Source organism: Gavialis gangeticus, unplaced genomic scaffold (assembly GCF_001723915.1).
Source record: "Gavialis gangeticus isolate Ggan-Ray unplaced genomic scaffold, GavGan_comp1, whole genome shotgun sequence".
NCBI classification, from domain to species: domain Eukaryota; kingdom Metazoa; phylum Chordata; order Crocodylia; family Gavialidae; genus Gavialis; species Gavialis gangeticus.
The window spans coordinates 211,629,390-211,645,261 of record NW_017729032.1 but is presented as its reverse complement, the minus strand read 5'-3'; the positions used below and the strand labels follow the sequence as shown (position 1 = coordinate 211,645,261).

The 15,872-nt window shown below is 37.2% G+C and overlaps 1 protein-coding gene across 1 annotated transcript in view; it reads right to left on the bottom strand.

Moving 5' to 3' along the window:
- The window catches only part of BRWD1 (bromodomain and WD repeat domain containing 1), a gene marked incomplete at its 5' end in the record, with an annotated part of 100,072 nt that overhangs the window by 31,326 nt on the left and 52,874 nt on the right, over nt 1-15,872 (bottom strand). Inside the window, 11 exons of the mRNA XM_019523887.1 lie at nt 1,578-1,813; nt 3,466-3,632; nt 3,880-4,032; nt 4,810-4,956; nt 5,603-5,644; nt 7,836-7,911; nt 8,458-8,583; nt 10,754-10,874; nt 11,140-11,295; nt 11,939-12,000; nt 15,604-15,715. Of these exons, the coding sequence (XP_019379432.1) occupies nt 1,578-1,813; nt 3,466-3,632; nt 3,880-4,032; nt 4,810-4,956; nt 5,603-5,644; nt 7,836-7,911; nt 8,458-8,583; nt 10,754-10,874; nt 11,140-11,295; nt 11,939-12,000; nt 15,604-15,715 (1,398 nt within the window). The remainder of the gene's footprint in view (nt 1-1,577; nt 1,814-3,465; nt 3,633-3,879; nt 4,033-4,809; nt 4,957-5,602; nt 5,645-7,835; nt 7,912-8,457; nt 8,584-10,753; nt 10,875-11,139; nt 11,296-11,938; nt 12,001-15,603; nt 15,716-15,872) is intronic.

The window sequence follows — 15,872 nt, the reverse complement described above, 5'->3', positions numbered from 1 at the left end:
GGGGGGGGGGGGGGGGGGGGAAAAAGATTGGTATCTCAATTAGCATTTTGAAAAGTTAATTAAACTTCATATCTACAAATTAGTAAAGCTATAGCTTGCCATTTCATTATGTTTTAATGAAAGTTTCTTTCAGATTGACTTCATGAAATATTATTTCATAGTGAACTGGTTAATGCTTGTTGTTATCGATACATATAACAACATAGTAGCTGCAGATTGCAATAGCATCTATAATAATAATGGAATTTCATTCCAGGATATAGGTACCGACTCCATGGGTGCTCTGGGGGTCAAGCACCCCCTGAAAAAAAAATAATGGGTACTCAGCACCCACAGAACTATGCTTGCAAATAAAAAAAGCCACCCCATGCTTTACCAGAAGAAACAGTGTATTACTTCAAAAAATTAAATAAAGAGCCTTTTTTTGAGGGGGCAGGTGGAGGGGGGGGGTTACATCTGCAAGCACCCACTGGCAAAAAGCAAAGTTGGTGCTTATGATCCTGGATGTATATGCATTATTCTCTCTTTTTTTTTAAAAAAAAAGTTCCACATAAAAAGATTCAGACCTTTTAAGATTAAAAAAAAAAAAAGATGAGGGAAAACACAACTCTTAATTCTGCTGTCCTTTCTTTAAAAGGCTCTAGCATTCTGATACTTTGAAGGAGGGTCCTGACATCTCAGGTGACCTTTGCGTTCATTGTACAAGGATGTACACATCACTTCTGAGTGTTTAACTTTGTCCTTTAAATGTTATATTAAAAACCTGCTGTATGTATATGACAATGCTTTATACGAGCAAAATATTAATTAAATAATTCATTATTATAAAGGCAATTAAAAATATTTACCACAAGCACTTTTTGCAACTTAAAAGGTTTCATTTACATACTTGACAGAGTATTTTAAAAATAGTATTTGTGTATTTATTTCAATGATCAACTTCTTCACATCACCATCCCCAAGGATCCATTTAGTTCTGCAATGAATCCCCATGGAGTCATTATCATGAAAGGTGGAAGGTGCAGGTGCAACTACCCAAACAACTCTGCTCCTTTGAGACAATGACTGTTTTTACTGGCAAGGTTCCCCCTAGAACTGACTTTGCAGTAATTTTAAATTTAAAAAACTGCATTTTACATCTTTAAAAATAGAAGAATTCTAACAGTACACATGAAATCAAAACACTTCTGAAATTTCCAAATTCTATTACAGAAGATTTTTCTACAGAAGCCATTTTAAGAGGCCTGTCTTTGTTTATTTTACCATGATTGCCCTTAGAGGTATCAATTCATTTCGCCCTTGGGGACAGACAAAGGTCTCCGAGCCAATCTGGGAGCCCAACTGGGCTGCCAGAGCCAGTGCTCAGGACTGACCTAAGGGTGCACAGCATGCACCCTGTGCCAGGTACCTAAATCACGTGCAGCACAGGTAAGGTCAAATCAAAGACCGATAGGCCAGAACATGCAGTTCCATGGGCTAGATCTGGCCCACAGGTCATATGTTTGACACCCTGATTTACATTAAGATTTTTAAATCTAAAATCTAACAGTTGAGAACAATAATATTTAATTCCTCACCTGATGACAATGTTGAACGATGCGTTAGTGTTCCAGCTTTAGCTCTCCCACTCCTTTCAAATGATGTAATACAAGCAGAATCAGAAGATTCACCGGAAGAAGTGTGAGCACAGTTGCTAGCATTTATTTTATGGCTTACAATACAGGTCTCTCTGCTTGAGGTAGGTTGAGTAGAAGAATCTTCCTGTTCAGATTCAATTTTTGCCTGAGATTTTAATGGTTTCTGCTTCAAATTTCTAGCCAAACAGTGGGAATAAAACAATATACAAATGTAAACATACAAAAAAGATTAAGAACAAGTTAAAACAAAAATCTCATTTTTCACATTGCTGTAATAGCAGCTTTTAATTTGTGTTATAGCATAGAATCCTCATCAGTTGCAACAGTACCACCTATATGAATTAAAACCCTCATACATCAGAGTCTTCCAGACAAAGATAATAGGTATAATGGGTAGAAGGACCAGCAAGGTAGCACCTTAGAGCAAGGTAATTGGCCATGTTACTCTCTACTTGGGTATAACTTGGGGGTGAGATCTTGCTGTATCAAATAAGTAATGGCACCATAAAAACAAATATGCAAGAGATACAGCTCAGTATCAATGCTGCAGCACTGTAATATCTTCTAAGCATGGAAATCCAAGAGAAAGAACAGCCACGTTAAACAAGTAATCCAAGTATCCCTAGAATCCTGACAAGAATCTGCTTGCTCAGAGAAGAAAGCACCTAACTTCAGGATTAAATTGTAATTTGGTTCCTTCAGTGTACAGGCTCTCCCAGAAGTCTTTTCTAGATATTTATCCGGTATCATCTTGGTAAGGGTTAACATGTACTTGCTCTGATCAAAAGGTGCCCTGTAATTTCCTGACCCATATTACAAGCATTCTTTGCGCTCTGCTGAAGTGGGGAAATGAGTCCCCATTTATCTCATGAAATCCTATTCTTGGTTGGGTGCAGGTGTCTGACCTGTAAATAAGTCTCTCAACTCCTCTATACGTAGGAGGAAACCAGCTAAAATACTGCCTGCCTTTGATGCATGTTCATTTCATGCTGCCACCTGTTCCATTTGATAGAAGAGGGGCAAATTGAAAACAAAGGATATAAGGGTTTTGGGAGGTTTTTTTGGTTTTGTTTGTTGGGTTTTTGTCTTTGTTAAGTCAGAGCACCTGCCACTTGCCAGACAAACTCTAGCAGTAAGAGATGAGAACAGCTCCCTATTCATGAGATAAGGAAATATGGTCTTTCTTTACCAATATATCGATTGCTTCTGCTGCCACAGGAAGTACTGTTGGGTAGCAACAGAAAAGGGAATTTTCAAACAAACAGTTGTGCCTTTTACAGACTTCTTCCCCCATCACCACACAAAGTTTGGAAGAACACCAGGAGTAAATCACGTTGCACTATATGAATGTCAAGACATTTTTTGGCATTCTTGGCTAAATCCTACTATATGCTACCAACTGTATGCTCTGAGATAGAATAACTGGCTTCCAATTATATAGACGTGGTTAACGTGTTTTACCCATTACATAACCACGCAATTTTTATCAGATTATAAAAGGTGTAATTAAATTTTCAGTTAAGTATATTTATTTCAGTTAGCTTAATTTTTTAGTTTTCTGGCTAAACTGATGCATTTAAAACAACAGGTCAACTTTTTATTCATTCTCACACAGTATAAAAACTATGAAACAAAAGGGAATATTTCTCGTAAGTGTTCACTGATTTGAGACACATTATATTGAAAATATTTTCAATGTAGTTACCCATTTAATAAAATTAACTACATTGAGATCATGCTTTCATCTGCAAAACTGAACATAAACAAGCATGTGATATTTTGACAACCACGGTAAATGCCAAATCCATGCACTTTATAGTCTATTTACCTGAATGTTTTGCTAGGATGCTGTACAGGAATATTCTGCAACCGTTTCTTGTATCTCTGGCTTCTTCTTACTCTTTCATTGTGTTTTTGACCAGTTTTGAAATCAGAGATGATTCTTCTAATTTTTTCCTCAAACAGTGCTGACAGTCTCAAAGTCATGCTATAAATCTAAAAGACAGTTTTGAATTACAAAATCTCTTAACAGTAACTTGAGCATTCTCTCAAGCATTCAAGAATCTACTGCAAAGAACTTCTATAGAAAGACTGATAGCAACTCAAACATAAGATCATTCTTAACAATTTTGCCCTCCCCCACGGTGATAGTAAAAAAAAAAAAATCACTGATATACAACCAAACTCAAAATGAAGTCTATGCCATTCTGACCAATATGAAGTTGACTGTATAAAAAGTTACCTTTGATTTTTTGTTTGGAGTGTAAGATTTTGCATTGCTAAATATCAGTCTTATATCTTTACACAGCTCCATTGGGGTATCATAGTTTCCAGCTTCCAGCGTCTCCTTCACTGTACCAAAATCCATTGGAGTGTCTATAATTTCTCTGTAGTCCTAGGGTGAAAATAAAGAGAGAGAAATGAAAAAGATAATGCTGGAAATTTTTAGTTAGGCAAGGTCAAGTCTTCAACTTTGCCCTAAAGACTTTGAATGCCTCAACCCCAGGACAGTATTTAGTATTTCTAGAGCTGAAACTTGAGTAAGTTCAGACTCACTGCTGCTGCCTCACCCAGATGCACACAAATCTCAGCTTGCATTTAAAAAATAAAAGGCAGGGCAGGGTAACACCTTGAGGACTAACTTTAACTAACCAACCTGAGGATTTCTGTACACATGTGGGGATGCTGCTCTGACACTGTAATTACAGCGTAGAACAGACTTGAGTCCGTCACGGCATATGCTTTAGTTCAGGGGTTTTCAAACTTTAAATACGTTTTTTCTAATAGCTTTTAGCAACTTTTTTTAATACCCTCGGCGGCCACATACAGAGCTGGAGGGGAGGGGCAGGGGGAGCGCAGTGGTGCACAGCCGGACATGCAGCGCAGTCTCTCACCCCAACCCAGTCGCTCACCCCATAGTATACAGGTAGTTAGAGCTAGGAATTTAGAAAAGAAGTCACAAGCCTCCTTTTAGAGATGCTGTCTCGATGAGAAAGAGCATACAGTTCATATTTAAGGACAAAACAGTTTTCTACAGTTCTAGACAGACTGCAGAATACAGCCAACAGCTTCAAGAGCTCAGATGTAGACAAGTCTTGGTACAAATGCTATATTAGTAAAAAGGGAAATGATTAGATGACTAAATACTTATAATTTATAAAGGACCACATACAGGATATTGATCCAAATCAACAGGTTGTCTAAAAGGCTCAGAATCTTCACACTGGAAAACTAAATTCACTAGTTCCATACATTGTTTCTTCCAACTATTTTCATCATAGTTGACTTTTATATTTTTTCTTCTCTTCAAAGCCCGTCCCTTAAAAGAAAACAGATTATGCTGCCGTCTTATAAAAAAAACAACTTATAAAAATAATTTCAGTCATATTTTTAAATACATTTTTAATAATGCATAAACTACAAGGAAATCATTTTAGATCTGCAAAACATGCAACACTGTCTACCTTTCTATTACTAAGTTAGGCAAAAGTTGAATAATGTTCTCCCCTACAATTTCCCTTTGTTACTTGATGCTGTAGGCAAGCCATGATCTTATGTATATGACAGTCTGTGCAAAGATGCTGTTTTCCTGTGAATTACTTTGTAAGAGCTCACTCTGACCACTGGGTAAAAATCAATCCTATTTTCCTTGTTATTTCTTGGTAATTCTAATGGCTTACATTAAGTTATGTCTTAAGTATGCTGCAATGAACAATACAGGTATCAATAGTCCAGCTTCATTACTTAATTGAAGAATTACACATTGTAGCTGAAGAAGTGTTCAAAAGACTGGAATCCAATTATTTGCAATTACCATCAAGAAAGTTGAGACACATTACATTACAAAAAACTTAGCATTGCTCTGCTACTTCATTACTCTTTCTGCTAACTACAGCTTTCATTTTTAACTTTTCTTTTCCTCATAGCACTGTGTTTAATATTAAACGTAGGACAAGCCAACTCACTTTTCTTCTTCTGTATGAAGTCCTTGGAAGACATTTCTCGTCCTATAAAACAGACCAGACAACTTTGAAAACCACTAACAAAATTAAATAAACAGTAACTGCTCAAAAGCAGCATATGCCATTAAACTTATATTATATTAAAATGTACATACAATACTACTGTAATGGGCATTACAGAAAATTTAACAAGTCGTGACAGGACAAAAAGGAAACACGAAAGGAAATAATGCTACCTTCAATGGGCCCTCAGATTAAGTGATTTAATTAAGATCCTAAATTTATACCACTTCAAGCATTCTTGCCTCCAGCTCCTTTTTCCGAACATGAATGGGAGAATAAGACTAGGCTCCACAATGCTACGCTTCCTAAAATAAAGGCTTACACCAAGGCTTCAGCAGAGGGACACTTTCATTTCTGGAATATCTTGTAAAATGCTTTTATATAGAAGGGTGCCTTATTACATAATCCAGAGCTCAATATAACTAAGGCCTGGTTTAAATTGCAATTTTGCAATTTTCATGACAATCAGGTAACTTAGCGTTTTTCATGAAAAATGCTATTTGCAACAAAATGTCACAGTACGGCTACTTGCTGGAGAGTTCCCCAGCAAGTGGCCATGTAATGGAGTTTTTTTGCAATAAGATGGCTGCTGCAGGCTGGGGAAAGCATTCCCCAGGCAGCAGCAAAAGCCTAGCAGTCCAGGAATGGGGGGGTAAAGGATTGCAAAAGGGACAAGGGGAGGAGAGACATTGAAGATGGGTAGGGGATGGGCTGTTTGCTCCTCTGGGCAGGAAAAGGAAAGGAACAGCTATTTCCCTACCCAGTGTCAGGGCCATTTGCCAAGGTAGATCTCAGGTGCCCAACAACCCCAGTGACCCAGTTTTCCCTCGTGGAGGAGCAAAAAGCTCCTCCCTCTCCCCATCCCCAAGCTCTTTCTTTCCCGTACCTTTTATGACCTCTTCTCCCCTCCCCTGGGCCACTACGATTTTGCTGCTGGCTAGGTAATGCTTTCAGGAAACAGGAACAATCAGGGAGTGTGGGGCACCACAATCTGGGTGTGAAGACAGTGGCCCCTGCCATGATCAGGCCACAATATTAGTGAGCTTGGCTCTCAATTTAAACTAGGCCCTGAATATGACCAACTACAAAGATTGAAAGCTAGAGAGCTTCTAAAGTCAGCACAGGGAAAACAAAGAACCTTAGAGCTTTTCAAATTCTGCTAAGACAACTTAAGAGCCATAATTCTGCCAGTGGTAATGTCTGATAAGTGTTTTTTATGGTTTTAAATCTCAGAGTCACTTATGGATTCAATTTAAATTTGCCATGGCCTAAGCCCTCAAAACAACACACGTGCTTTTCAGTATTTTGCTGAAGTTCTCTTTAGAGATCACTGTTTGAAACAGACCATTTGGCAAAAGTAATGTTATTTATGTCGGAGTGAATATTACTGACATAGGAGATAGTGCTCCACATGTGCTACTATATATGCCTATTAATACCCCCTTACTTTAAAAATCAATGCACTATTTTCTTCTATTCTCAGACACCTGAGCTGCATATTTTCACAATGCATAATCTAATCCTAATGCAATGGATTTCAAATCATGATCAGTTTTCTTGTTTGGCTCAGAGCAAAAGTGTTAATGTAAATATGCTAAGCAACTGTGTAACTATACAATTCTAGCCACATTTTTACTACTTGCTTTTACACCACTGTATAAATACAGAGCACCTACACCATTTTTTTCACAAAAGAAAAAAAAAGTATCCCCAAATTCAAAACAATTCAACTTGTGTAATGAATAAATTATTATGGGCATAAGTAGTGTATTTTAAATAATACTACACACACCACGACAGAAGGAATTATACACCAAACAATGTCGTGATTACTGGCAAAATGTATATTCAACAAGAAAAGTTTATGTAAATTTAACACAGTAAATGAAAAATTAATATTTGATTTCATCCTACCACACCTCTTAACTTCCTCAAATTGTACGTTGATTTGGATGAGAGCTCAGACTATTATCTAACTTATATTCAGATACAGAGCTACATACAAGTATAGTATGTCTATGCACTGTTCAATTATAGCGTATTGAGTACTTTAAATTTTAAAACCATTCTTACCATTAACAATAAATAGCTATACTCCCCATCACTGTTAAAAAGCTTTTTTTCAATCATTTATTAAAAAAACCCCAAAAAACCAGCAACATAAGTTTGTTACCAGATCATCATCAAGACAGTCTTGTTCATCTTCTGTTACACTATGGAGTTCAAAAATATCTGTACAATCTTCATCACTGTAAAACAAGAAGAATGTGAAAAAATGTAGCTGACACTTCCTAGACTGATCTGGATGAACTAGCACAGCTTAATGTTGGTTTCTTCAGAATGTGAAGAACAGCACTATCCCAACTGGACCAGTTCAAACATGATGCTGAAATAGGGAAATTCTATGTATGTGCTCGATGTCAAAGAAATAAACTACCTCTAAATAGCTAATAAATTATATTCAGGGTGAAGATAGGGTGGAACAAAAAACAGATAGCAGATCAGACATTTTTGGGAATAGAGACTTTTCCACAACTTGAGCATCAATAAATGGTGATTAGACAGGAGTGCTAAACATGTCCTAATACAGAACTAGCTTTTAAAAAAGGCTTAATGTGTTAAAGTTGCTCAACAGTTCAGAAAGTGGTTCAGATTTAGAAGAGTTTCTAAAGACTTCATCTATTCTTTGCAGCAAACTAAAGAGCAAGATTTTAATTTAAGTGATATTCAAGTACAATATCTTCCTTAGGTAATAACATGCGTTGAGCTACTATTTAGAGTAAAATACTGCTTACTTGATGAACTTTAAGAGCTGTGTAGTGATCTTCTTAGCAGCTCTAGTAATAGCACTTCCAGGTTCATTGAAGGTCCTGGCATTACTTTCAATATACCTCACTTCCCAAACCAACGCAGAGATTCTCCTTTAAAGTATAAAACACAGTGAACTTTTAATGTTAAAATGAAGGGGTGAAATAAACAACAAAGTAAATTGCTGCTTGTTACAACTCATTCACTGAAGCTCCCAACTTAAGCAGATGAAACCCCTGTTAAAATTACCCAATTAAAATTGGACTTACAAGAAAGGAGAAGATATTCTAAATTAAACCAAGAAGTGACCAGTAGTTCCTTGTACTCGTTCCTATTTTTCGTTTTGATAATACATATAATTGAACATATTCTTGGCAGAACTACATGTTTTCCACAATCATCTATCTGCCACACTTAAGTACTGTAATAACAGTCTTCCACGTTTGAACCATTTTATAAACATACAAGCAAGGACCAGTTTAACGAGTTAATTAAAAAATGCAAATTCAGATGAAATTACATTAAAATTAAAACAAAACTTGTCAACAAATATTTTTATGCTCCAGCCTCCACGGGCTAGTCATCAAATCACTTCGAGGCAATATCCACAACATTCGGGTGGGGGGGGTGTCCCCCCCACTATTATGTAAAAATATGAGATAAATCAGCATAGGCTTTTAATACCACAAGATTTGAAAATCTAACTTGTACTAAGTTCATCTGATGAAGTGCTTTCAGGTTCACAAAAGCTTATGCTACATATCTTATGATTTAGTTAAGTCTACAAAGTGCAAATCTACCCAGCTGTCTGCCTTATATCATGCATTTCAGGGCTCAGATTCCAGCCCAGAGGCCATACCTGTACTGTGAAGCCATGTGTTCTAGCCTGCAGGGATCCTGATGGGTCCAAAAACGTGGCAGTGGGGGAGCAATGGCAGCTAACTGCTGCTTACTTGCTGTCAAATTTCTGGACTGAGGCAGGGAGCCCTGCAGGTTGGATAGTACAGCCCTATGCACTACTACACTGAGCATATGGCGCCAACTAACGTGACACATGACCGATCAGGGCCAAGTAGAGGTGGTGCAGGGCCAAACAGAGGCAGTACAGGGCCCCATCCAGCCTGCAGATTGGCCCTGCATCACTTATCTGGCCCATGGGGCCAAAAGATTGAGCAGCCTGATCTATTTCATTCTTCACACAGGGACATACCCTGGATACAAACAGGCATTCATTTCTAGTGCTGCATATTTCTGAGAAATTTCTGCTGCTAGTAACCTTTCCAAGAGAGGAAACAGTGCAGGTGTTCAGCTAGCAACCTGCTCCTCATGCCTCCCCTCAGTTAGGAGTAATCCTTGTCTGGAAAAGGCATGGGGAGCAGTGGTTATGCAACTCTTCATATTCCTGGGCTGGTGGGGGAGAGGAGGAGGGCAGAGAGGACAGATGCCCTATGCTTCCCCAGACAGGGAGCAGGCAGTGAGCAGTTGCTCCTCTGCTCTGCTCCCAGTCTCACAAACAAGTCAAGTAGCAAGGAGTATACAGGCCCTCATTTCTGCAAGACAAAATCTCTTTCAGGGGAGATCTAGATGTCAACCTGGAAGATCTTTCTTTCAGAGGTGACATATTTCCTCTGGGAGGAACTGAATGCTCACTTATATGCTCCTAGTTTTTACCAGTACAGCAGTGATTCTTTTGATAGAAATGTAACATCTCTGTGTGTAACCCACATCTAAATCTGTAGCCCAACAGGATCGTTACAATGAACCACAGTGTAGCAATGGCTTCCACTGTTTATCATTTTGCTCCACAGACAGGTAGATTTCTAAGCCAAAAGAATGATTTACTAATCTCAAGCAAAGGGAGGATTAATAAAAATCTCACTGCCTGCATATCTGCTTACATGGTGAAATCTTCAAATTTATTTCTAGTTTAATATTTCTTTAACTTTCAGAACTAGTGGCAGTCAGCTTATTCCAATCCACTTGTCTACAGGAGAATATTAAAATCATTTAACCATCCAAGTAAAAATGCATTTGGGAAAAAAAGCTCAACTATTTTTCTAAAATACTAACCGCTTTTTAGAAAAGCACTAATATGCATCAATGCCTTAAAATTCATGCTCACAGTTCATTCACACTCATTGGCATATTGCTATTCACAGTGTCTATAAATAGAAAAATTTTCCCTACTGGAGCCTTTTCCAAAAAGGCTAGATTTTAGTAACATTATGGAAACGTAATAAAAATTATGTTCTCTCTCCTTCTTTATTGCTAGCTTACACTAACCTGTAAAACCGGTTGATTAGTCTTGTCCGAATAGTGTTAAGGTCCGTTGGATAAGCTATCACTGTACAATACTTAGGATATGTACAAAGGTCAACTGGACCAGCAAATGGTGCTGAAATGTCTGTCAGGAAATAATATTTCAGTTAGCTTAGTTGGGTTAAATTGAAGGCCTACAGAAGCATGGATCTTCAATACAAAACATTTAGTCACTGTCACTGTAATTTTGACAACTATGTCTTGACATATTAAGCCTATTTCAGATTACAGAAATTATGCACGTAACTACAGTACTTTGCCTGAAATATATTTAAAATAATTGACATTTAATCTCAGACTGCTTACTGCTTCATTTCTATGAGAAAATGACTCATTTTCTGTGTTCTCACCAAGTGTCAGAAGCTGATCAATACCACCAATTATCCGTTCAGATGCTTCATCTCGAGATTTCTTTCCCCATTCACCTTCTTGAGGTTTGTACAGTAGCTTCTCCATTTCTCCAGAAGTTACAGAAACACTAGCCCCTAATTCTTCAGGTTGATCAACTAAAGTTTAAAGGGAAATTGGGATGGGGTGGGGGGAAGAGGGAAAGAAGAATAAAAATACTTTAATAAATTATGTGCTTTCTAAATTTCTAATAATGTAAAATCTTGTCTTATACCAGCAGAAGAGAGTTTGATGCCAGGGTCGTTCAGAAGCAAGCTGCTTTGCTGAGTTTTTAGAGTGTCCTACCCTTTCAGAGACCTGAGGAAGAATGCCTTGCATCTGAAAGCCTGTTCAACTTTATCTCAACTACATAGTTGGGACGGTAAGATATCACCCTAAGAAATCCTTGTGCCTCTCACATAATTTCAGGTCCATCATAGCTACAACATTACTCTTACACTACCTATCCTCTCATGCAGGAACTACGATGGTATCGTAGTTTCTTTTGCTTCCCCCCTTCAACTTACTTTTCCTCAAAAGCAGCTTTAATGGAAATCACCAGACTTTTACCTATCAATTGTCCTTACATTAAAAAAAAAAAAAAAAAAGGTCTAGAATAAAAATCCTATGTAGTCAGGGAACGCAGTAACAGGTATCATGCAAGATCCTAGAAAGATATAGTTAAGAAAATAAATGCCAGCTTTAACATCTGCAAAAAGATTTGGGCAACTGAATTAATATTTTGAATGAATTTTCACTTACCATTATCAGAAATTGGTTCCATGTCCCACGGACTAAGCTTTTCAATTTCGCCATTGTCCCATCTGTTTGATCAATAAATTAAGTTTTAAAAAATTAGAACTATGAATGTTGAAATGCTTCCCTTCTAACAAATTTAAGGGGTTTAATCCATCAAAGCTGATTTTAGGCATTAATAAAATTTGTTGTACAAATATACACAGGTATGAAGAAGAGCGGAAGGCATGACCTGAAAGTCAAAGCTATAGCAAACAATGTTTGCTTTTTTAATAGCTTTAAATTATAATAGCCTTCCTAGCCTTGGCAACACTACATGAACCATCTACAAAATCTTTGGAAATAAGAAAGAAAGATGTCTTTTCCATTCTCCAAGTTTAAGAACATGTAAAATAATAGTAAGCTAAAAACCCATTCGTGGATATGAAGCACATGTCAAAGAGCAAGGTACAAGGCAATAAATAGTACGAGAGAATAAGAATATGTGCATATTCTTACTAGACTGAATGGCACTAAGGGGGAAGACTGTTTTTGGAAAACAGGATCCATTGACCATTTTGGAGGATGACAGATGATGAAATGGGCTATATGACAGATTACAATGACTGTTGTGGTGACAGTGTGAAGCATGTCATGACAAAAACGGGAAAAGGAAAAATAAAATGAAAAGAATGAGAGGTAGATAAGGAAGCAACAGCAAAGATGAAGCTGTGGCAGTCTGAGAGCATAATATTAAAAGTGAATGCCTAAACATAGTAAGTAACATTTATACAAATCCTAGTAGATTTTTGCAAGCTTTTATCAGTAGTGAAATAGTTAATAAACCTGACTTAAATTAGCTAAAGCACCAAGTGGTGGTAAAGCTTCTGTTAGATGAATAGGACAACTTACACCTCTCAGAATTATTTTGAACTGTTTATAGACTTTGGAAAATATCACTGTTTTGTCTGCATGCTGTTTGCTATTCAAAAACATGGCAATCTTAGAACTAGACACTTAGGGCATGTCTACACCAAGCATTTGTGCCAATTTTATTCCTGAGGTTTAGAAACCACCAATGCAGATGTTAGTTGCACCACTGTTTTGATGGTGAAGACAAGGAAGACTGTGACCCAGCTTGATTCAGTGTATGTGCTTTATATATCTGAATTACGCCAATTCATTTATATTGGTTTTTAAAACAATGTATTTAAATTGGTTATAAAACTGATTTTTTAGTACAGCCCTTATACTGAAAGCTAAAGCACCGTCTTCTCATACAACTTTCACCTGCTTTAATATCAAGGTGACAGATATGGAGCTGCTCCATGATAATTTATGAATACTGTATGATGGCCCAGTTACTGGGATGGTGTTTAGTGTATGAATATATTGATTTACCTCAACAGGGGTCTGTCTGGATACAGGTAAAGAATGGCTCAAGGTAGACACCTATCAGCAAGCAATTAAGAGGTGTTAAGAAGTAATGTCCAAACTATTAGCTCTCATGACTGTCTCTGGCCAGCCTAGGAAACTGGTTTAACCAGGAATGACTGAGACCCTGCAAACACAGGAGAACAGATTTTAAAAGAAACACTCTCTCAAGGGGAAATAACTAAACTTGATACAAGAGCCTCCTGCGTTTTCTGAATAAGTTAGACCTGCGTAAGTTCTCCAGTCTGGGATGGCAAAACTTTAAAACAATCTCCTAGCAAGTATGTTCTTCCTAAAGTCCTCTCTTTCTGAAGCTAAATAAACAATGTTTGTACTTTAATAAGAGAGTGGCCAGACTCCAGGAAGAAAGAGCAATAAGTGCCGAAACTCCATTGACCCTGCAACATAACACATACAGGAGTACGGTAACTCAAGTCCTGGGCTAAGAACTATAAAATTTCCATCCTGGGACAGGTAAGTGCATGACACCTAATACTAGGAAAAGGGTTAATTCACTCAGAGACCATAAAGACCAAACTGCAGTTAAATTTACTTAAAAATGGATGCACAGCTAAGCTGGTATAAAACAGGTGTAAAATGGGTTTTTCAAGTGTCCATACATAGGGGTTTGTGCCAATTTAAATAGGTTTTTTAAAAGTGTTTCATTAAAGCTGTGGAAAGACTCTTGTGTAGACAAGACCAAAGTTTCCAGAATACATGATCACTTCTAAAGGATTACTGATTGGCCAAATCTTCATGAAAAGGACACTGGTGGTCTACATTTATACCCATCATTTACATTAGTGAATTTCTCGATTGCTATTAGCCCCTGCAAATGGGTGCCAGTTCAGAGTAGGGGAATGGGGGTGCACATTGCAGGAAAACAGATTTGCCAGTGCCTGTTAAGAAATGTAGGTGACTACAGTTCTATGGAGCCCATGAATACTTGTGAACCTTGCATCACACGCTGACATTGTTTACAGGTTGAAGTATACCCATCTGTCAAATTATGTTGCAGGGTCTAATATTTGAGAGCTAAATATCATGACACTAGGAGCAATTAATTTGTCTTTTAGTCACAAAACAAGAAAAGTAGTTTGTGAACAGAGCTAGGGACAAAATCACTGCATGTCTCTTCAGTCTGACATTAACCATGCCTTAAGCAGCATATTCTTTGCTGACAGCAGGAACGGCAGCTGCAACAGAAGAGGAGTTGAGACAAATTTAGAGGAGCTTCAGTAGCATGCGAATAGTAAAATAAATAAATAGAACAGCAATGCTGACAGAGCAGGACATTCCTGGGATTTTTAGAAGTACAGATTTTTCAAGAGTTGACAAATGGTTTTTATATGCAGCACATGGGTTTGCCTAGCTAACTAGACTGAACGAAGCTTAATAAATCATAAGTGCCCTAAGCCTTTGCCTGTAATAAGCTGGCACATATATTAAAGATTTAACATGGCTGCAGCATGCAGGGCAAAGGGGAATGTGGGAAATGAAGGCTGACAGCTGTAGACTCTTCTCATACGCCGCAAATGTCACTATGAAGGGGCCAAAAATAAACCAAAAAAAGCCCCATACACGCTTGTTTCCCAAGAACTAAAACTGTTACAATGATAAAAGAACTTGAGCAACCAGTATAGATACCTGTTTTGCAACTTAAATTATAAAGAAAGATTAAAATTAAAAACTTTGAGATGTGTTTTAGTTATAACACTATTTATTTTCATACCTTGCACTTGATGAGTACATATGAATTTAAATGTCTGAGCATGTCATTCATATTCTGAATTGATCTGAGTCATCACCATATAGTAAACCAGTACAATTTAAAACAGAACTGACACAAAAATAGAACAATTCAGTAAGTCTTGATACAAATCTACAGATACTGAAAATGCTCTACTCTGTTTAGTTTGCACTACTGGAAGGTTTTTGTTTTTTGTTTAAATAAAAGTATCTTAATTAACTGCTCTATATACAAAAGATTCAGTAACCTAGTAATCTATGAGAATTATTATAGAAAGCACACATTTCTCTTCCATGAATATGGAATATAATTTCTTTTTAGCACAGTGAAAAGTGTACTGTATTATTAATTTCAAATGAAATGCACTCTCAGTCCTTGAAACTGAAAACAAAAAACTTCAGCAATAACAATCTTTGAATAAATTAAATATTCTTATATGTACAGACTATCTATAAAAGCCATGATCGGTATCTTGGAAATAAAAATGTTAAAAAGCCTCTGTACTTACTTAACACTGTAACACTGGAAGTGACTATCTGGATACTGTGGCTGGTAAGGCTCTTGCCCCAACACAGTTCCAAACCACCATGCATCATCAATAATGGATCGGAATCTATCAGCTACAAGAGAATAAACCAGTTTCTCACTCAGATGTGTTTTGTACAAGAGTAAAAAAAAAAATATAAAGCTTTATACTAACTAAAGTTTACGAGGATGGAATCGGGGGGGGGGGGGGGGGGGCGAAATAATTTTTTTTTTCTTTCGAGAGTAAAAAAA